At 42.8% G+C, this 23,358-nt stretch overlaps 1 protein-coding gene across 1 annotated transcript; it reads right to left on the bottom strand.

The window, feature by feature from the left end:
- Positions 1-2,521: 2,521 nt before the first annotated feature.
- On the bottom strand, positions 2,522-8,167 carry HHEX (hematopoietically expressed homeobox). The gene is made up of 4 exons (XM_036880146.2): positions 7,760-8,167; positions 5,541-5,719; positions 5,285-5,335; positions 2,522-3,586 (listed from the first exon to the last, which is right to left on the bottom strand). Exons 1-4 carry the CDS (start codon positions 8,124-8,126, stop codon positions 3,368-3,370), a joined length of 816 nt encoding a protein of 271 aa, XP_036736041.1. The 5' UTR covers positions 8,127-8,167; the 3' UTR covers positions 2,522-3,367.
- Between the last annotated feature and the right edge of the window lie 15,191 nt (positions 8,168-23,358).

Below are 23,358 nucleotides of genomic sequence, written 5' to 3'. Positions count from 1 at the left end.
TAAAATAATAGACATTGGGCTAGTCATCCCTAAAAGTGATGTTGTTTAAAGAGTCAAAGTACATCATCCAACAAAATCAATATCCTATTAAGTTAGAAAGGATTCTGAATATCAAAGACCAATGAACTGAATAACTTAAAGTATAAGTACATGACCCAGGGGATTAATCACACACTGTCATGGTGAAATTAGGGCAATTCTTCCAATCATTAACGTTTTGCTTACAAAAATGTGCTTTTCTGTTTGCCTTTCTGCTAAATGATAACCGTTTTCAAGTTGAATCTCCTGATAAAAAGAGTTAAAAACAAGACAGGAGTTGTGCTGTAAAGGTCATACATGCTGCTTCAACATGAAATAGCCAAAAGACAAACAAATGAAAAATGCCTGGATTGTAGGAAGAATTTGTAAATATTCATTGGCAATCTGCAATGGGGCACTTGAGAAAACAGTTAATGTCAACCTGTGTTCTGAGAATACTGTACTTCCTCCAATTAACATGCTCTTGATTCTAAAGGACATGTTCAAATTCAGAATATGAGCAACTTGGAGAGAGCTAGGAATAGCTTTATACTGGAAAACAGCCTAGCTTCAAGGAATTCTCTACTTTAAAACAAGATTTCACCCCTCAACTTTTCTAGTGCCAATCAATACATAACCCTGTATTTCTCTGCTTGATAGTCATGATACAGTTATTCTCAAGAACAAACATTAACCAGAGGTTATCTCCAGGAGGGAAACACACTGACTTCAGGATTGCTTTAATTCAATATTAGGCCCACAAGCCTTCCATTCTCCAAAACTGATACAGATAGTCTCATTTTCAAACAAGACTGATTAAGACCTTTGAAATCTTGAGGTAACCTGTCAGGCAGGGTCAGGGAGCTTGGACCCTGCAGTGGATGGGAAGGGAGACACTCTGCTGGATGTCCACTTTGGGCCCCAACACTAAGGAGACAGAGAATGGGGGGAGCAATAAAGATAAATAGCTTGAGCTGAGTTGGATTTGGGGGCCAGAAGGGATCACGTAAGATCAACTTGACCATCTTCATTCTATAGATGAGAGAACGGAGGCCAAGAACTGAAACTCCAACCCAAATCTTTAAACTTCCAGGCCTATGCACACTCTCATCTTAAGGACCCAGAAATTCCAGAAACCTACATTCACAGGCAATTCTAGGGGCCTTCTTGGAATCTAAGGAGGCAGGATGTGACAATCCCCTAAGAACAATGACTTTTTCACTCTTCACTGAGTGTCCATGTCTGGGGAGCCACAGTCCTGGTCAGTCAAGCCAAGGGCAAAGTCATTCTTTCAGGGCCCTTAGCAGGAGGCACCCAACTCCACAAAAGCCAGAGGCCTCCATGGAGGTCCAGGCTAGAGGAAGAGACTTCTGGGCCTCTATCCTACATGTGTCTCTGATCATTTCCCTGGAAATCCAGTTCTGAAGTTCAGCTGTTAGCAGTTGGATACAATACTTGAGTCAGAAACCTCAGCTCCCCCTTCCTGTGAGGCCCACACCCACCCTCACCTCAGCACTTTAATTCTCCCCAATCTCACAACATCCCCCGTGCTCACCCTGCGCCCTCCCCTCAGCCATCGCACTCTCCTCCCACCGTCCTAGACAGGCCCTACTCCCCTCTTCCTCCCTCCCGGTCCCCATCTCCGGCTCTCATCCTGGCAGGAGTTACCCAGAGAGGGCACACAGGTGAGGAAGGAGTGATGGGGGACTGAGGGCCCCACCAGGTTCTTCCACACGAGGATCACCGCAGAACAGTGGTTCTCAAAGCGCGGCCCCGCGCCCAGCAGCTTTGACATCACCTGGGCACTTGCCCAAGTGCCCTGTTCTAGCCCACACCCACCAAATCAGACTCTGGGGCCAAGGGCAGCGATGAGTTTCCACAAGCTCTGCAGGTGAATCTGAAGGGAAGCGTGAGAACCGCCGTCGTAGCGCGAACCATCTGCCCGGCCCTCCCGGCCAGGGTCTCCCTCCACCCAGCGGACCCCCCTACCCGGACTCGGCCGCCAGAGAATGACGCACTGTTGATTCACGCCGGTCAAGGCCGGCGGCCGGGGCCAGCCCGGGAGCTGAGGATAATCGATGGCGCTAGGGCGGCCGGTGTTCCGCGCCTGGGCCAGAGCCCTTCCCGCCGCCTGCCGCGCCCTGGGCCCAGGGTCCGCGGGCCGGAGCCGCCCCCTGCGCCGGACGCACGCACACCCGGCCCCCGCTCAAATACCCAGAAAAGGCCCAAATCCACTTCTAGGCTCCCCGCGGGCCGCGGCCCAGAACCGCGCTTCGGGGGCGCTGCGAGCTGCTAAAGCCCCAGCGAGACGCTCGGCCTGAGGCTCCAGAGCCCGACCCGCGCGCGCCCCACCGCCCAGCACGGCGCCAGGCACCCCGGGGGCGCTTTAAGAAAAGGTGTGGGTTTGTTTTAACCAAACAGTGAGAGGTCCCACGAGGTCAGTAGTCCCCATCGACAGATTTATTTTATACAGAAGTTATTCACTTAAAAAAACAAAACACAACACCATTTTGGCTGAGGTTTTTTTTTCTTTACAACGAACAATCATATATACACATTATAAACACCGTTTGATATAAAACAATATCTACAGTCTACTTACATTTAATTAACCTGCTACTTCTAGTTCATCTGTGATTAATTTTAGTCACGGACGAGTCAGTTTCTCTGCTTGAATTGGACTGTATTCTTCCCTTAACACCTTGGTCAAACAGGTACTAAGTTGAGAGTGCAAAACAAGCATTTGAGATTCTTAACAACTATATCTCTCTGACAAAAGGAACACATATCCCCGAGACAGAAGTTCTGAGATCATTTTGGATTTAAGGCAGCAGTATAAGAATGTAATATAAAATTAAGGAATCTTCCTTTCTAAAAATATTCCAGCACTGCCTGAAATGTGGACCCCCTTTCCAAGGCATACCTCTGGATTTGGGTTGCACCTTTGCTCTTGCATTAACTGGGATGTAGGATACAGATTATAGAAAAAGCATTCAAGATGTTCTTATTAAAATATTTAAAATTATAATTTAAAATTTTAACAGAAAAGTTCACAATTACTTTTTATAAATAGGAAAAACAATTTACTTTTTTTAAAAGCAGGTAAATTTAATCAGTGAAGAATCCCTTTACCATACAACCTAAAACCAGTACACAAACCATTTAAGTCAAAATTAAGGTTTCAGTGGTGAGTTTGTTATTTAGCCAGTGCACCATGTATTTTAGGTTTCCAGAACACCAAAAAATTGATTCCCTTTCTCATATAATTTTCCAGTCTATCTATGGAGATTTTCTGTGGCAAATGTTATTCCCAAATTCAGTTTTCTAAACATGCCAATGTCAGTGGTCATCATCCAGCATTAAAATAGCCTTTATCACCCTCAATGTCCACTTCCTGGTCAGAATCCTCTGAAATCTCTGATTCAAGATCTTCCTGGGAGGCAGGAGAGGGTGAACATTGAGAGCTATCCAAAGCACCTTTATTCTGTTCACTGGGCAAGTCTTGCCTCTGGTCACAAGGATTGTCCAGACTTTCTAGTTCTTCTTTTTTATTGCTTTGAGGGTTCTCCTGAATGAAGGGTATGAAAATGGAAATGAAGGGTAGGATCATGAACTACAGAGAAATAAGGGATAAATCAAAATGTCTTTTCATCCTCTACCATCTTTAATTTTGAATTTTGGTACCTATTAGCTGTAGTCTTACTCATAAGAACAACGAGTCACAAATATAACTAAAATATATCATGTAAAATGAACACAACTCCAGCCCAGACCCATGGTTTCAGTTTCTTAAAAGTTTGGGGAGTAGGGGGAGAGAACCAGATCACTAAAGAGACACACCATCTTCATTCTTCAAATATTTCAGTCTTGCCAATTAATGGGGTCTTCTAGATGTTTAAAAAACATGAATGCTAAACAGTGAATTAAGGAGAACATTTCAAAATCATTACATTGAATCCTTTTTCATCTATTTTTTCTGGAGTAAGTTTGTAAACATATACACACATAAATATATGTAACATATTTTAAAAATCATAGCAAAAAAATGCATAACTGGAAGAATGCTGCCAACTGAAAAGGGAGACAATTAACTACAATTTTCTTAAAAGCTGGGGGAAATTTCTGGACCTCTATTACATATTTTTAAAGTCCCTGGTAAGGTGCAGTCGAGCGTTTGACCAAAAACTAAAGTAGTGAATTTTCAATACTGTTTGTCTAAAATGGACATAAACACTACATAGAAATACTACATACTGCTACAGGTTTTTTTAAGCAAGACTATAGAATAATACATTCACCTGGCTTGCAACTATGTACTAAATATATGTACAAGGTCAGAGAATGAAAGGGAATCTGTTATTTTAATTAGAATAATGAAATTATGGGAATTTTATTATTTCAAAGCATTCTTTGTGACACCATCTTGTTTTTAATGAGCAAGTTGATCACTTAATTTAAAAATGCACACTGCTTTCACTTTCCTCACTCATATTACTGCTTCAAAGGCATTTTATTTATTATGAACTGTATATATACTGGCAAATGAACGACTTGACAACTGTCAGATAACTTTGGGGAAGACATTCAGATTAAGACATCAAAAACAAAACTTTAGCTTTAAGTCAATAGAGCTTCTTTAAAAACTGAATTAGCCTTTACTTTTTATCGCACATTGCGTAACAAGGTCATTGGAAGAAAGACTGGTAGAAAGTTTAAGCTGCTTTCCAAACAGGCTTGGCTATTCTCTACATGTTTTATATTCATTTTAAATACTGGCATTAGATGGAAAATAATTTTTAAACTCTTTGATATTCTTCTAAAAAACAATGCTAACTAGACTTAAAAGTGTTTATTTCCTTGTATTTACCCTTGAGCTCTGCCTGGTTTTATTATGGCTGTGTAAATAAAAGAAACAATTTTCTCCCAAAGATAACTGCTTAAGTCATTTACTGTCAATTACTTTACCTTTCCTGCGTTAATTAGATAAACAACATATGGGGTTTATAAAACAATTAGCCAGGAGTTTTACTAGCCAGTGTGTGAAAACCAAGCATAATTGATATAGGAACTGCATTAGGTGCTTTTAGCATTACTGCCACCTGAACAACTCATCCTGAATTTCAGCAGGACTATTTGCCTTTTTAATCAAGGTGAAGAGGTTAAATAGTCTCTCAAATGACTTTTGCATACAACCCACAACAGGCCTTGCATAGAGATAACATGATAAAAAATATTTATTTCCATAGAAACAGAACCATGTCCATACCTGCTTTAGTCTTCTCCATTTAGCACGTCGATTCTGAAACCAGGTTTTGACCTACAGGAAAGAGAAAGAGAAAACTTAACCAGAGCCGAGAATCCCGAGGGACCTGAGGAGAAACGAGGCCGGTGGGGAGCTGTGGGGCAGCCAGGGCTCCTGGCGCTGGACGGCGGGAGGCGCGCGCCGCCGGGTTTGGGAGCTCTAAGTCCCTCTTCCGCCCCGGGCCCCGCGCCCCACGAACCTGCCCTGCAGGTGCATTCACCTGTCTCTCGCTGAGCTGCAGCATCTTGGCCAGACGCTTCCTCTCAGGCGGGGAGAGGTATTTCTGGGTCTCAAACTTCTTCTCCAACTCGATGGTCTGGTCGTTGGAAAACCTAACCTGGCCGCCCTTCCTTTTATGCAGAGGCCTTTGCAAGAAAGGGCTCCAGAGCAGGGGTTTACCTGCGGACAGCAAGAGCTGAGGTTAGTGACCACCAGGGAGAGGCCTGGCCCTGGGGCTAACAAAAGTGGCAGAGGGGACACAGGAGAACACCCAACCAGACACATTCATACACACTCACTGACACTTGGACACAACACACTCCCACCAATACACCTACACACCCAGAGACACAGAAACACCCTAAGTAACACAACCACGCTCCATACACACAACACAGGTCGCCCTTTACACGCTCACATACACACAAAACTATCACACCCACAGCTAGACCCAAATATACAAATCTTTTGATCCCCAAAAGTACTGAGCTTAATATACCATGACCCTCTTTAACCAGTAGCTCTCGAATTTATACACAACTTTTCACACCTCTAGGTACTTTCCCTTGGTAAACCGCCCTTTCCCAATGCCCCAGTGTGTTTTATGTTGGTCTGAACTTGGCTGGGACGCTACCCAAGGCACTCGCGGCCAGGGGCCGACAGCGGGAGCCAGACCCGGGCCCCTTGCGCCTGGCTGCACCGGAAGCCCTCGGGCCGGACGGCGGCGTTAGGCCGCGAGGGGAGCTTCCAATCCCGGCTGGAGGGTGCCGCGGCCTCCTCTGATTTCACACCCGGCCCGCGGGGGCGGCCAGTTAAAGCCACCCCGTGGGCTATGGCAACATTTCCGTCAATGTGTTTCCTGTTGGTCTATCGTCAAAAACCCTTTGCTTCCTCCTGTGCAGTCCCAGCAGTAACCCAAGGAAACCCATGGCGCGCTCTGTTGAAACGTTAGCTAAGGGTCCCGCTCCCGCCCCAGCAGAAGAGAGCCACCCTGGGGCTGCCGCACCAAACCCTCGAGTATGGAATCAAAAATAAAACTTAAAAAAAAAAAAACTAAACTGTAATCCCCTTCTAATCTAGCTATGAGGAAGGAGTGTGGAGTGCTGGGCTAGAGGCCTCACCGTAATAAAGATATTAGAATGTTAAGACATTAGTTTACCTCCAGTCCCTACTGAAGCTACCAGTAACAATATAAGTTTAAAAATCTGGTAGCCCAAAGCAAGAACCCCGTTTTCTTACATCTGGAGCCCGGATCACGGGTGGCTTATTTCTTAGGCTGCGCTCTAAGGGGACAAGCCCTCCAAATTCTATATGCCCAGTGTGTCAGTGCTGCCCTTCTATTTCAAAGGCGCATCAGTCTCTCCGTCCGTCCGTGGGTCTTCGGGCCTGTCCCTAAACAATTTGAAAGCTGGCATTGTTTTTTTTCGAGATTTTGCTTACGTCAGGCTTCAGACCGGTGCAAAACAGCCTCAAAAAAAAGGAAGCAACTGGTTATTTTAGCTGCCATAAAGTCACATCCCACACAGAGGAAATGAACAATATCAGAAAAACGGATCCCGGCTATCAGAAGTCGAGTGTTTCCTGAATATGTCTGTATTGAGGATGTCGATAAAATAATCAGCAGCGTGCACTACTCCGGGGGAAGGGTCTGCTTCATGCAGCCAGGAAAACACTTAACAGCTTCTGAAACCAGATTTACTCCTATCGAGAACTCAAGATTTCCTGTATGAACGGAAAGGGTCAGGCTCTTTCACTACACAAGCTTGTTGAACCAGGTCCAGCCCCCGTAACCACCGGGGCCCAGCCAACTATCCCTGCCCCGCAGGGGCCGGCGCGGGCGTCTTGGCACTCCCTCCCGGTCCCTCCAGCTACGGGGGCCCCACAGGCCCCACCCTGCGCAACACACGCGCCCCAGAACTGCCTTCAGTTTCCAGCCCCCGCAGCAGCGCCAGAGGTCTCGCCCGCGCCCGCGCGCCCCGATGCCTGCAAGGTGCAGGAAAACCAATCTGAGTCACGGTGCGGTCAGCCCCCGCCGCGCGCCGCCGGACCCGCTCCTTCTGTCCTAGCGCGCGCCCGAGAGCCACTTTTCGATCGCTTTTGCCACAACTTTCTATTGCCTCCCCCTCCGCCCCCGCCGCCTCCTGGGCGCTGCCACCTGCCGGGTGGCGCCTTCCTCGCTGCCGCCCCGGCTCGGCCCCGCCGTGACCCCGGTCGCCTTACCCAGGGGGTCGTGGCGGAGTAGGGCATGCGTGTAGTCGTTCACCGTCCTCGGAAAGGGGTACAGAGGACCCCCAAAGCCGCCGGGTCCATAGGCGGCGGCCAGCGCGGCAGTGGAGTGGTGCGAGAAGGCGGGATGGATCGGCGTGGGTTCGTACACCGGGGTCCGGTAGGAGGACACGAGGCTGGTGAAGGAGGAGTTGGGGGACGGCAGCGTAGGGGTGGGGGTGGGCGCGGCGGGCCCGCGGCCCAGGATGTCCTCGATGTAGAACGGCGTCGGGTGCGCGGGCTGCAGCAGCGGCGTGGGCGCGTACAGCGGCACTCCCACGGCGCCCCCCGCCGCCGCCGGCCCAGGGTGCGGGTATTGCATGGCTCCGCTGCGCTCCGGCCCCTCGGAGAGCTGCCGGCCCGCGCCGCGGCGCTACATTTATCCGTGCTCCGCGCTCCCGGCGATAGGCTCTGCCGGCCGCGGGGTGGGGCCGCGCTCTCTGGCCCCTTCCTGCCGCCGGGCCCTGCGGCCAATGGCGCAGAGTCCCGGGAGCTGCCTCCCGCCCCCACCCTCGGCCCGCCCCGCCGGCCCAGCTCTCCGCCCCTGCAGACGCGCTTGGTCCCAGCCTGCGAGGACCCTGCGCCCCGGTGACCAGCCGCCGCCGTCGCTCAGGGCTCCAGGCACCCTGGCCCGCGACGCCCTCGAAGGAAGCCCAGGGCCGCGTCAATCAAGGGAGACGCGAGGAAAGCAGCTGCCTGGAACGCGGCCTCATGCGGTCCTAGCTCCAGCCGGGAGGCATCTCTGCCGAAACTCGGGGACCCTGGGGGCCCAGAGTGGCGGCAACTGGACTCAGGCGGCAGGCGTAGAGGCCACTGGCAGAGCCAAGCCTAAGCAGCCTGAGAGTACCCTCCCTGGTCGGCGCGCTGCCTGGAGTAACAGTGGCAAGGGCTGTTGTCTGGCGTGTCTCCGGAGCTTGTGGTAGGAGACAGTGCCCTGGGTTTCTGGGGCAGTTCTCAGGAGAGAAGTCCATGGCCCTTAGCTGTGTCCCAGTGGGATAAGGACGACTGACTTAGGGTGCTCTGGACCCGGCCGCTCCACCTGTTTCATTTGTGAGCCCCGGACTCAGGCACTTCCATGGGGAAGCTGACAGAAACTGCTTCGGGTAGGAATCAAGGGAAGACCTGGGCCCTACGGCGCCGGGCAGAACCAGTGCAATCTTCTCCGACCCAGTGGGGGCTGCTCCATGTCCCTTACCCCGCGTCCAGGGTGTCGCAGCTGCTCGCAGCCCCGCTTTGCCGGTTTGCACATGTTTTCTATTGAAGCCGTGGAGCTACCCGGTGTCGCTTCGGCTCTGTGCAGCTCCGCTCGCCTGCGGGGCAAAGGGGCATTTTCTTGATTGACGCCCTCCTGCGGTCGTCACACCTCGCGGTGAGCGGTTTCTGCTAAGGTCCTCCATTAATCGTGTCACTGAAAAGACTACCCAACTTTTTCTATTGAGATATTTAATTTACATCTTGGCACTGTTTCTCCGGCTGCAGCGCATCTTAGTAGGAAGAAGAGTGGAATGGAAAGACGGATGTTCTGATTTCGAATTACAGTCCACACGTTTTTGTTGAGCAACTGTTGTGTGCTAGCAGTAAACAAGACTGAGGTAGTTCCTGTCCTCACGGAGGCAGAAACAAATTTTAATACAGTGTGACTTATGTATGTGCTAGGAAGGAGAAGTAAATAATGATCTGAAACCTTATAACAAGGAGACATCACCTAGTTGCTGGAGGAGGGTATGTTAAGGAAGGGAAAGGGTTCCCCAAGGAAGTGATATTTGAAAGATGAATAGTTGTCAGAAAGCCTAGAGAAAGACAAGTTTTCCAAGTTCAGGTAATGGCATGTGAGGGTTGTCAGCCCAACTTTAGTCAAGTCACCCTCCCTGAGCTTTTTCTCTCATCTGAAACATTTGGGGCTTATCCTAAAGGGTCCTGATACTTTTGTGGTGGGGTCACAGGCATCTTTCGGAATCTAATGACAGCTACAAACAGAAGTGTAGTATGCTATCATTTGAGTTAAAACTTGGGAGAGGATAAGAATATTCATTTGTGTCTTTGCTCTATTACACTAACTCTGGAAGGATACACAAAAAACTAGTAACATTGGCTGTCTGTGAAGAGAGAGGTGGAGTTGGATGGAGAATGGACTTTATGCTTTGTGAAGATTTGGAGAATCAAACCATGTGATGTATGACCTGTTATACTATTGCTAGGTCCTTGAAGAAGTAGTTGATTCTGGGTCTGAGGCAGGAAAAGTACAGGGTGAGGTAGAGGCGTTTTGTTGGAGAAACCACAGCAAGAAAATAGGAACTGCCTTGAAAGGTCTTCCATTGGCCGAATTTGGGGTAATTTAAGCATTAGGAACATTATAGATTGTAACCCACTGAATATAACGGCTCATAGTATTACTCTCCATAGTGATACTCAGAGAGATAAAGGGATGGCAAATGATAAAGCTGGAAGTATGCCAGCTAACAAAGTAGATTGATAAAATCAGAAAATGTAACATTCAAGAAAGAATCATCATTGGGCAACAAAACCATTGAGTGAAACATTGTTGAGGATAAGGATTATCACAAGATCTCATAATACTACTTTGCTTGATTAGATTCTGGGTTTTTTTTAATAGTCATAAAAGACATTGGGGAGATAATAGGAAAAAAACGAATATGAATTATATGTTAGATTAAATTATTAAGTTAATGTGCATTGTGTTAGGTGTGATACTGGTATTGTGGGTAAAATGTTCTTATTCCTGGGAGGTGCAGGCTAAAGTATTTAGAGATAAAGAGTCATGATATCTGCATATCTGCAATTTACTTTCACACACACACACACACACATACACACACACACATACACATACATGTATAGGGAGATAAACCAAATTAGAAAATTATTCAATGGTGAATTTAAATGAAAAGTATACAGCTGTTTGCTGTATTAGTTTTAGCTTCTCTAATTATGATTTTATATGTTAAAAAATGAAAGTGCTGTCTCATTTTTTAAGGTAAAAATTTTCTGAGTCATTTATTAAATCTGCATCCAATTTTAGGTAATGCCTTGCCCCTAGAAACCACCTGTGGAGGGCTGTTTGTGAATCACTGGTCCTTCTGTGTTCTGGTCTGATTTTGTGCCCACTCTATCAGTCATTATTCTCATCACATCGGGAACTCGGGCAGGTGCTAGGAGACTGAAAGTCTGCTCTACTGTATACCAAGGACAGAGACAGGATACGGGAACAAAGAAAGGACAGTTATTGTTTTCTGAAGCACAAAGGTGCCTTCAAAAGTTATGTTTGGGTCTTCAAAAATTGGGACTTCAAAAAGTATGGGTTTATAGGTTATGCTGTGCATGACTCAGCCAACAAAGAAAAAGATCTAAATCTACAAACCTTCTAAAAATAAATATTAAAATGCTAGGAAATAACCACTAATACAGGAAAAGGCAGCATCATCCCTCTCTTTGATTAAGCCACAGACCCTGTGGGGTAGATGGAGATTTTAAAAGGCATGGACTGGTATAACATTCCAACTCAGCTACATAATCCTCACAAGCAAATTGAAGCACTTAATTCTGTTAAGCTATGTAACATTACCTCTTCTAAATCCAATTGTTAGATCCATGTTCATTTTGCTATAGTTAAAAAAAAATTACAACCACATTTGTGAATGTCACATTTATTGAACTACATAATTTTTAATATCACTTTTGTAGGTTTTATAGTTTGCTTTATTGTTTTAAAAGTCATCTGGGGCTCTAAAAGAACTAGATTTTTTCCAAAGTTGTCCTTATAATTTTTTTTCACACAGTCAGAACTAATAAAACAAAACTGTTGTAGCTATTTAATTCAAAATCTCTTGGAGTTTCAATATTTTTTCTCTGCTGGATACTAAAACCAATAAAGCTACATGAGATTTTAATTATATTCTGAATTAAACAAGACTCTCTACAAAAATTTGGCACCATTTATTTTAGTCACTGCTATTGTGCAAGAGACCACACTTTGTAGGAAGAGAAGATAATTCTCACCTCTGATTTATCTAGTAGGAACTTCGGTAAATTTTTTGTAATGTATTCTCAATAATTAGATATACATAGAAGTAAAACTTAAATAAGCTATAGCTTGAAACTATCAATGAATTTTATTATAACAATTTTGTTCCATTTTTACTTACATGAAAAGTTTTATTATCTTCTTCAACTACTGTAATGACCAAATCATTTATTAAATCACTATATCAAGCCATATTTTAATCAAAGCTTGACAAAACCTAATTAGTGTTTTAGGACCTTCCTAATTTACACATGCTAATATGATCAAATAGAAATGTTTCATCTGTGTCATGAATGGGATGAGAGCTCTGGAATACATGGACAATAGTTATCACTAATATCCACATTTTACATACTACAGTGTACTTTAAATAACATGATAATGTGGGTGAATTTTACTGACTGTGGAGCTTATGGTATTTATTTGCTCAATTTAAAAAAGTGATGAACTCAATAATGAAAAGACAGAGACCTCAATAGTTTAAATGGGCAAAAGATCTGAATAGACATTTCTCTGAAGAAGATATACAAATGGCCAATAAGCACATGGAAAGACATTCAACAGCATTAGTCATCAGGAAAATGCAAATCAAAGCCTCAATAAAATACTACTTCACACCCACTAGGATACCTACAATAATTTAAAAAACAAAACAAAATAAATGTTGGTAAGGATGTGGAGATTTGAAACATTCATACATTGCTGATGGCAGTGTGAAATGATGCAGCTGCTTTGGAAAATAATCTGGCAATTCCTGAAAGGCTAAACACAGAGTGATCGCACGACCCAGTAATTCCATTCCTACGTCTATACCCAAGAAATGAAAATATTTGTCCCCACAAAAACTTGTACACAAATGTTCATAGCAGAATTATTCATAATAGCCCAAAAATGGAAACCCAAATGTCCATCAACCAAGGAATGGATAACTAAAATGTGGTATATCCAAGCAATGGAGTATTACTTGGCAGTAAAAAAAGAATGAAGTATTCATACATGCAATACAGTGGATGAACTTTTAAAACATTTTTTTCTCTGTCATGAAATTTTATTAACTGTATGATTTTCCCAAGTTTTATTGATAAATAATTGACATACGTCATTATATAAGGTTTAAGGCAAACAGCATGATGGTTTAATTTACATATACTGTGAAATGATTACAGTAGGTTCAGCTAACATCTACTTTCTCATAAAGACACAATTTTAAAAAGAAAATAAAGGGAAAATAATTTTCTCCTTTTGATGAGAACTCTCAGGATTCACTCTCTTAACAACTTTCCTATATATCATACAGCAGTGTTACCTATAGTCATCATGTATGCTATATCCTAGTATTTATTTATAACTAGAAGTTTGTACCTTTGACCACCTTCCTCCAGTTTTCCCTCCCTCAACTCCCTGCCTCTGGTTGCCTCCCATTTAACCTCTTTTTTATTTAGTTTGTTTGTTTGGTTTGTTTCTTGTTTTAGATTACACACATAAGTGAGAAGTGAGATCATACAGTATTCGTCTTTCTCTGTCTGACTTATTTCATTTAGTGTAATGCCTTCAAGGTCCATCCATGCTGTCACAGGTTACCACCTCTTTGTTTTTTATGGCTAAATAATATTCCATTCTGTATATACACATTCTTCCATTCATCCATTGATGGACACTTATGTTGTTTCCATTTCTTGGCTATTATAAATAATGCTGCTATGAACACGATTGTACAGGTATCTTTTTTGAGTTAGTGTTTTTGTTACCTTTGGACATATTCCCAGAAGTGGACTTACTGGATCATATGGTGGTTCTGTTTTTAATTTTCCTCCATACTGTTTTCCATAGTTGCTGTATGAATTTACATTCCCGCCAACAGTGCACACGAGTTCCCTTTTCTCCACATGCATTCCAGCATCTCTTGTTTTTTTGATTTTGGCCATTCTAACAGGTGTGAGGTGATATCTCATTGTGGTTTTGATTTGCATTTCCCCAATGATTAGTGATGTTGAATATCTTTTCATGTACCAGTTGGCCTTTTGTGTATTTTTGGAGAAATGTCTGTGTAGGGCCTTTGCCATTTTTAATTGGGTTATTTGGATTTTTAGCTATTGAGTTATATGAGTTTTTTTTAAATATGTTTTGGATACTAACCTCTTATCAGATAGATGGCTTGCAAATATATTTTCCTCTTCCATAGTTTCCCTTTTCACTTTGTTGATGGTTTCCTTTGCTGTGCAGATGCTTCTTAGTTTAATGTATTCTTGATTGTTTATTTTTTATTTTGTTGTTTTGAAAACATTTTGCTAAGGGAAAGAAACCAGACTCAAAAGACCACATATTAGATTATTTCATTTATATGAAATGTCCAGAATAGGTAAATCTATAGAGACAGAAAGTAGATTAGTGGCTGCCTAGAACTAAGGAAGTTGGGGGTAAATGGAGAGTGATTGCTAATGGGTACAGAGTTTCTTTTTAAGGTAATGAAAATGTTCTAAAAGATACTGCAGTGATGGTTACAGAACTTTGTGACTATTCTAACACACACACATTTTAAATTGGTGAATTTTATGTCTCAATAAAGTTGTTATGTAATTTTTTTAAATAAAGGAATGTCATGTGAAAGCTAGTAATGTACCCTATAATAATTTTAACAAAGGTTACAATATCAGAAGTGATATTTTGACATATGATCCAAATCTGTGGATATGCAGCCAAACTTCTGGGCAACAACCCTGGAGAAAGTACCAGAAATAATAAATCAGGACTCATGCTGTCTAGACCATAGCTCCCTTCTATTCAGCACACCGTCCTGCTCCCCTGGGTCCCATGCTCCTTTGTTTGCATTTTTTTCAACAGCCAGATATCCTCCTAATCACCACCCAGAAAGGAGAGGAAGAGGAAGTATATTGCCAAGGAACCAAATGTCCAAAGGAAAAATTTACAGCTGGTTCAGATTCTGATTCTGATTTCTTAATTTTCATAAAACCATTCGAGATATTATGGGCACAAAATTCCCCCCTCCTTAACTCTAAGGAGCACTAAAGATTATATTCTGAGAAAAGGAAAGAATAACAAAGATCTTGATGCCAGAGCCACAAGGAAGTCCCAAGGCCTTGTTGTATGACCTTGTGTTCTGGAGTCAGAGAGAGAGCTTTGGTTCTGAGAAAGAGATGGAGGGGAAACATAGAAATCCTATGTATGAGGATCAATAAGAGCTACTATTCCTAGAAAGATAGGGGCTTCGTGGTAAAGATGCTATTAACCTTAAAGGAACCTACTTGCCTCTTTGGCAATAACCTCATCTCAGATAAAACTTAATCTGGTTTCCCAAGGACATTTTCCCCCAGCTGTGAAATGGGACTGAATGACCGATTTCTTTAAGATAAAATCCTCAAAGAAGTCAGGAACTATTTATTAGGAAAGGTGGGAAATACTAATCATGACATGGTTTGACCTAGAAGGGAAATTCCTACCTGAAATTGTAGGTCCCAGAAAACTGATAACATTGGTTCCTTAGAAGGGACTCAGATGGTGGTACAGACATACGTGTGGGGGTAACAATGAGGTGGGGTGTGGCTTTATGCTGCATGCGCTTTCTCATTTTTTAAATTTTGAAACCAAAGTTCTGGCGTGTAGTAGGTGCTCCATAGATGTATTTGAAAGGAGTGAAACAAACATGATTTTGAATTCTGGCTCCACCATTTTTATTTTGAGCTTTGATTAATTTCTTAACCATTTTGAGTTGCAGTTTCTTCAAAAGAGTATAGGGATAGTAATACTGCCTCTTTCATAATATTGTGAGGATTAAATGAGTGACTGCATATAAATCACTGGTATGCAGTTAGCATTCAATAAATGTAGTTGCTGTGCTGATGATGATGGAGCCAACTAGAGCAATGCCGGCGGAGGAGTAGACCCAGGCACCCTCCTGAGTCCTTTACAGTGATAAGCACTGCTCCAGGAGATATTGCTTGAAATAAATGCACATCATCTGGATTTGGGGGCTCTTTGACTATAGGGAGGTATTTTGATTAGAAATATACCAGAGGTCTATTATACTGTAAAGAATATAAAGACTAATTGAACAAAGTTCCTGCCCTCCAGGAGCTTTGTTATAAGTGTTGGTGAATGAGTGTCCTGAAAACAAACTCCAGACTGATTTCTGTTGTTATTGTAGTAAATTTATTTTAAATGAATTCACAACATGAAGATTCAAGAGCTGGAAAACTCAATGACACTGATACTCAAGATCCTGCAGTGATTATGGTTATTCATGTAGCAATGAGCCTGGTATCACATGGACAACATTCTAATCTCCCCTTTTCTTTGCTTATCATCTGGGTTTTTTGTATACTATTCATATATGTTCATGGATGTAGGAGGTAGTGTTACCCACTAGTTAAAAGCATGGACCTTCCTTTGACACCTCCTACCTCTATGACTTTGGCAAAGCATTTACGCTTCTCAACTGGTGCTTTTTATTTTAGCCTCAAAGAACAGGCTAATAATTTAACATAACCTATAGTTATAAGGATAAAATGTGCCACTGCCCTAAAATTTTTACCACCATGACTGACCCCAGTAAGTCTTCAACTTCCTTCTACTTGAGGGGAGTAGAATAAATTTTGCCTGGCAGCAAATGATAAGCTATTAAGAACTAGTTTAGCCCATCTTTCTTCTCCCAAGTTGAAAGCAAACAATTTTTGGTTGATTGACTTTTTTTAACTGGATAAGTTATTCGAAATACAATTGAGCATGGCTTACATTAAAGAAAAACAAAAATTGACAACAGGAGTAAGGCTATACATTTCCTCAATCTTTGCTAGTTGAGGAAAAAATGGCTCTGATTTGTTCCTCCTTCTGGGCTCGTAATCTTGATTATTGGTACCTCCAGCCAGCTCACTCAAGCTAAACAGAAAAGAGTCATATTTGAGATGGGCAAGGGGGAGGAAGTAGAAGGAAGAGGGATTGAATGGCTGGAGTAGTGTAAAAGAGGAGATGAGTGGTTAGGTTGATTCAGGAGACTGAACTTAAAGCAATAGGGTATAGTCTCCAAGACCAGAGGCAACACCATTGGACTACTGGTTCCTGAAGGGCAAGAGTTGTGTCTTAGTCATCTCTGCTCCCCACTAGCACCCAACACTGTAACAGGCACCAACTTGGCATCGTCAAATGTGGGTCATAGTACCTCTCCAGCATGGCTAGGAGAAAGAGCAGATTTATATCGGCTGAAAGCCCAACCCTGAGTATAAGAGATTTCTGGCTTTCTAGGGAGAGAGAGCCCATTCTGTTTTTCTGAATAAGCTTAGAACAGAGTATGTCAGAGTTCTCGGAGGGAATGAGGACAAGGGATATGGACAAGAGCAGCAGTCATAGTGGCAATTGCTGTCCTGTTGCTATAGTGACAACAGCTATCAAAATGACAAGGATAGGGATAAAGAGGAGCATCTCATAAACTCGGGGGCTCATGGCAGAGTCAGCTCATGAGACCTTCTCTTCTGTGGTCTTCAGGAGCACTGACTGTGAAAGTAGAGCAGGAGGATGTCACACATGGAGTTCCAGTCTTGGAGTTGTTGGAAGACCAGCCCCTAAGTGACTAGAGGCTTATATTTTTTCACCTTATTATACCTCCAAGGCTGGAAGCCTAAGACAGTTTTGCTACACTTCATTAATCCAGCAATAGATAATAACTCCATTTTATAGAAGAATAAATAAGCTCAGAGAAGTTGAACAACTTGTCCAAAGGCACAGAGCTAATAAATAGCAAGGCAAGGATTTAATCTGAGCAATGATTCTTAAACAAGAACTTTCTGTGGTTCCATAAAGCCTTGCCATTAGCTTAACAATGGCAGCATGTGCAGGTACTATTTTAAACAAGGAGGCCATACCTATTACTTTATTCTATGGGTATGCACCCATCCCTGGGTGATCTGAGATATTAAAGTGAAAAACAGGGAGTCTCCATCAAAGGAGAAAAAAAAACAGCAAAGTTTTTAATTAAATCTAAATGTATAAGCAAGTATATGTTGGGTAATTGCACTTATGTTATTTCAAACTCCATATATTAAAAATATTTTTATTATATTTTAATTATCCAGTATTTTATTTTAAATAAGTCATTAAGTACTTCCTCCTACAAAGGGTAGGAAATAGGCCCACTATTTGTCTTTATAGAAAATTCAATAAAAGATTTTAGATTTATAAACTTAATGGTCTATTCTCAATGATAAAAAAGAAAAACCAGAGTGATTCTACAAGGGTGGCATGATTTTTTTACTACCCTTATTATGAGTTCTCCAACCGAGTGACCCATAATTCAGTGAGAAAGTAAGAACAGCCATTTAAAATAACATTTCTAATAGACTATACCTATGAAATCATTTTACCAGTTTCTCCTCTTTCTCTTCCTTTTTGGGGAAAAATGTCCCAAGTGAGATCTGCTACTGATGCTCATGCTGAGCAAAAGCCACTTGCTCCATCAGATAATTTGCCACACCAAAGTATAGCAGCAAAGCTTTAAGTTTCTTTAAAAAAAAAAAAAGCTTTTGAATAATGAGGTTAGGTTAAACCTAACAGGCTATCAGATCAAATGATTATTTTCTTAGGTCTTTTTGAGTATGCACTGGAGAAGTATCTTTGAAGGCATGGAAGGTGACCATAAAGATTGGGAAAGATTTTTGGCTGGCAAGGGACTAGAAGCAATGATAACTAAACATACGCCAGTTTCGTTTAAGAGTAAAATAACAAAATAGGCACACATTCGAAGGGAAATCTCTCTTGATATTATTTCCATTATTTATCTAACAAGTTAGAAAATGTTCATGGGAGACTACACTGATTTCACTTCCATCCAGATGTAAAAAGCAGGGGAGGGTGTTATTTTTCATAAGAAACAACTAGATAAACTACACAATCATAACTTTGCTTGAACTCAATGGAGAGCTGAGGTCTCAGGGCAGCCAAGTACTCTAAGGAAAGACAGGCTTTCCCAAGGAGTGATAGGGATGAGCAGTAGCTGACTTATGACAGAGCCTGGGAGGACACATCAAATACCATGCACGTGCATAAGGAGAATTAAGCTAACATTTTTAACAAACTGCCAAGGGCTTAATGTGAGCTAGCTTGAAAGTACAGACTCCATAGGAGCTGCAGACACAGTGGGAATTTGCACACACTAACAGACTCTTCACAGACTCTACCATGTGCTCAGAAAAAGACTGGAGACAGGGCAGGGGACCAGAGAAAGAGCCTCCATCCGTGATCCACCCGGTGGTGGCTGCTCCCTTTTCTGGAGGCTTGGAAAGACAAACTCCACAGGGACAAGAGCAGCAAGCCTCCTGGCTCCCAGGGAGCAGCTGAAGACCACAGAGGCTGAGATAAAGGTAACCCTACAAACGAACAAACAAAAAACCTGTACACCTAAGGGAGGGGCAGGAACTGAAGGAATTCATTATCAGCAGTCCTTTTCTATATAAAAGATGTCAAAGGAAGTTTTTCAAGCAAGGGGAATATATCAGAAAGTCTGGTATAAACAAAGAAATGTATAAAATACAGTGTAGATCTCTGGAAATGGTTAAAATGAAAATAACAAAAACATTCTTTTTCTTAGTTTTGATCTCTTAAAGATAATATACTTCAAAAAAAATAGACTATGCGCTAGTGAGGGTGAGGATTTAATAATATGGGTAACAGTTGAACCACCGTGTTGTCTACTTGAAGCCAATATAAGATTGAATACATCAATAAAAAAAGAAACAGGTGGGGCGGAAGATGGCGGCGTGAGTAGAGCAGCGGAAATCTCCTCCCAAAACAACATATATCTATGAAAATATAACAAAGACAACCCTTCCTAGAATAAAGACCAGAGGACACAGGACAACATCCAGACCACATCCGCACCTGAGAGAACCCAGCGCCTCGCGAAGGGGGTAAGATACAAGCCCCGGCCCCGCGGGAGCCGAGCGCCCCTCCCCCCAGCTCCCGGCGGGAGAAGAGCAGGCGGAGCGGGAGGGAGACGGAGCCCAGGACTGCCGAACACCCAGCCCCAGCCATCCGGGCCAGAGTGTAGGGCCCTCGATACTGGGAAAACAGGGCAGCAAGAACAGTGAGCAGGCACTGGAGGCTGGGCGACAGAGGACATAAGAAAAGCGCGCGACCATTTTTTTTTTTTTTGCTTTTTTGCTGCTTTGTTTTGGCGAGCGCTGTTTGGAAGTCTTAAAGGGACAGGGACCCCAATATTAGGGAAACAGGGCAGAAAGACCGGTGAGCAGAGGCCTGAGGCTGGCACCGGAGAATAAAGAAAAACGAACGACCACCTTTTTTTTTTTAAATAAAAATTTTTTTTTTTTTTAATTAAAAAATTTTTTTTCTTGTTTTTTTTTTGGTCGTTGTTTTGTTTTGGCGGGTGCTTTTTGGAAGTCTTAAAGGGGCAGGGCGGGCCACTTAATCCAGAGGTAGGGAATCCGGGACCTCTGGGCACCCTAACCCCTGGGCTGCAGGGAGCAGGGAGGCCCCTTACGGAGATAAATAGCCTCCCAGCAGCTCCTGCTCCAACGCGACTCCATTTTGGAGCAGCTGCCCGAGCCAGGCCACGCCCACAGCAACAGCGGAGATTAACTCCATAGCAGCCGGGCAGGAAGCAGAAAACCTGTCTGCGCGCAGCTGCGCAGCACAAGCCACTAGAGGCCGCTGTTCTCCCAGGAGAGGAGGGCCACAAACCAACAAGAAGGGAAGTCCTTCCAGCCGTCACTCGTCCCAGTTCTGCAGACTATTCCTATCACCATGAAAAGGCAAAGCTACAGGCAGACAAAGATCACAGAGACAACACCAGAGAAGGAGACAGACCTAACCAGTCTTCCTGACAAAGAATTCAAAATAAGAATCATAAACATGCTGACAGAGATGCAGAGAAATACGCAAGAAAAATGGGATGAAGTCCGGAAAGAGATCACAGATGCCAGAAAGGAGATCGCAGAAATGAAACAAACTCTGGAAGGGTTTATAAGCAGAATGGATAGAATGCAAGAGGCCATTGATGGAATTGAAATCAGAGAACAGGAACGCATGGAAGCTGACATAGAGAGAGACAAAAGGATCTCCAGGAATGAAACAATATTAAGAGAACTGTGTGACCAATCCAAAAGGAACAATATCCGTATTATAGGGGTCCCAGAAGAAGAAGAGAGAGGCAAAGAGATGGAAAGTATCTTAGAAGAAATAATTGCTGAAAACTTCCCCACACTGGGGGAGGAAGTAATCAAACAGACCACGGAAATACACAGAACCCCCAACAGAAAGGATCCAAGAAGGGCAACACCAAGACACATAATAATTAAAATGGCAAAGATCAAGGACAAGGAAAGAGTGTTAAAGGCAGCTAGAGAGAAAAAGGTCACCTATAAAGGGAAACCCATCAGGCTAACGTCAGATTTCTCAACAGAAACCCTACAGGCCAGAAGAGAATGGCATGATATATTTAATACAATGAAACAGAAGGGCCTTGAACCAAGGATACTGTATCCAGCACGACTATCATTCAAATATGACGGTGGGATTAAACAATTCCCAGACAAACAAAAGCTAAGGGAATTTGCTTTCCACAAACCACCTCTACAGAACATCTTACAGGGACTGCTCTAGATGGGAGCACTCCTAGAAAGAGCACAGCACAAAACACCCAACATATGAAGAATCGAGGAGGAGGAACAAGAAGGGAGAGAAGAAAAGAATCTCCAGACAGTGTATATAACAGCTCAATAAGCGAGCTAAGTTAGGCAGTAAGATACTAAAGAGGCTAACCTTGAACCTTTGGTAACCACGAATTTAAAGCCTGCAATGGCAATAAGTACATATCTTTCAATAGTCACCCTAAATGTTAATGGGTTGAATGCACCAATCAAAAGACACAGAGTAACAGAATGGATAAAAAGGCAAGACCCATCTATATGCTGCTTACAAGAAACTCACCTCAAACCCAAAGACATGTACAGACTAAAAGTCAAGGGATGGAAAAACATATTTCAAGCAAATAACAGTGAGAAGAAAGCAGGGGTTGCAGTACTAATATCAGACAAAATAGACTTCAAAACAAAGAAAGTAACAAGAGATAAAGAAGGACACTACATAATGATAAAGGGCTCAGTCAAACAAGAGGATATAACCATTCTAAATATATATGCACCCAACACAGGAGCACCAGCATATGTGAAACAAATACTAACAGAACTAAAGGGGGATATAGACTGCAATGCATTCATTCTAGGAGACTTCAACACACCACTCACCCCAAAGGATAGATCCACTGGGCAGAAAATAAGTAAGGACACGGAAGCACTGAACAACACAGTAGAGCAGATGGACCTAATAGACATCTATAGAACTCTACATCCAAAAGCAGCGGGATATACATTCTTCTCAAGTGCACATGGAACATTCTCCAGAATAGACCACATACTAGGCCACAAAAAGAGCCTCAGAAAATTCCAAAAGATTGAAATCCTACCAACCAACTTTTCAGACCACAAAGGCATAAAACTAGAAATAAACTGTACAAAGAAAGCAAAGAGGCTCACGAACACATGGAGGCTTAACAACACGCTCCTAAATAATCAATGGATCAATGACCAAATCAAAATGGAGATCCAGCAATATATGGAAACAAATGACAACAACAACACTAAGCCCCAACTTCTGTGGGACACAGCAAAAGCAGTCTTAAGAGGAAAGTATATAGCAATCCAAGCATATTTAAAAAAGGAAGAGCAATCCCAAATGAATGGTCTAATGTCACAATTATCGAAATTGGAAAAAGAAGAACAGATGAGGCCTAAGGTCAGCAGAAGGAGGGACATAATAAAGATCAGAGAAGAAATAAATAAAATTGAGAAGAATAAAACAATAGCAAAAATCAATGAAACCAAGAGCTGGTTCTTCGAGAAAATAAACAAAATAGATAAGCCTCTAGCCAGACTTATTAAGAAGAAAAGAGAGTCAACACAAATCAACAGTATCAGAAACGAGAAAGGAAAAATCACGACGGACCCCACGGAAATGCAAAGAATTATTGGAGAATACTATGAAAACCTATATGCTAACAAGCTGGGAAACCTAGGAGAAATGGACAACTTCCTAGAAAAATATAACCTTCCAAGATTGACCCAGGAAGAAACAGAAAATCTAAACAGACCAATTACCAGCAATGAAATTGAAGAGGTAATCAAAAAACTACCAAAGAACAAAACCCCCGGGCCAGATGGATTTACCTCGGAATTTTATCAGACATACAGGGAAGACATAATACCCATTCTCTTTAAAGTTTTCCAAAAAATAGAGGAGGAGGGGATACTCCCAAACTCATTCTATGAAGCTAACATCACCCTAATACCAAAACCAGGCAAAGACCCCACCAAAAAAGAAAACTACAGACCAATATCCCTGATGAACGTAGATGCAAAAATACTCAACAAAATATTAGCAAACCGAATTCAAAAATACATCAAAAGGATCATACACCATGACCAAGTGGGAT

Source organism: Manis pentadactyla, chromosome 8 (genome assembly GCF_030020395.1).
Source record: "Manis pentadactyla isolate mManPen7 chromosome 8, mManPen7.hap1, whole genome shotgun sequence".
NCBI classification, from domain to species: domain Eukaryota; kingdom Metazoa; phylum Chordata; class Mammalia; order Pholidota; family Manidae; genus Manis; species Manis pentadactyla.
Note: the sequence above shows the minus strand (reverse complement) of the source record. Positions and strands in the feature narration are given on the sequence as shown.

Bases quoted from the DNA above. Each gene is read 5' to 3' on its own strand.
- HHEX (XM_036880146.2), bottom strand. From the start codon at position 8,126: ATGCAATACCCGCACCCTGGGCCGGCGGCGGCGGGGGGCGCCGTGGGA. The intron at 5,720-7,759 runs GTAAGGCGACCG...TGCTGTCCGCAG, and splicing joins ACTCCGCCACGACCCCCTGG to GTAAACCCCTGCTCTGGAGC. The intron at 3,587-5,284 runs GTATGGACATGG...CCCTTCATTCAG, and splicing joins AATGGAGAAGACTAAAGCAG to GAGAACCCTCAAAGCAATAA.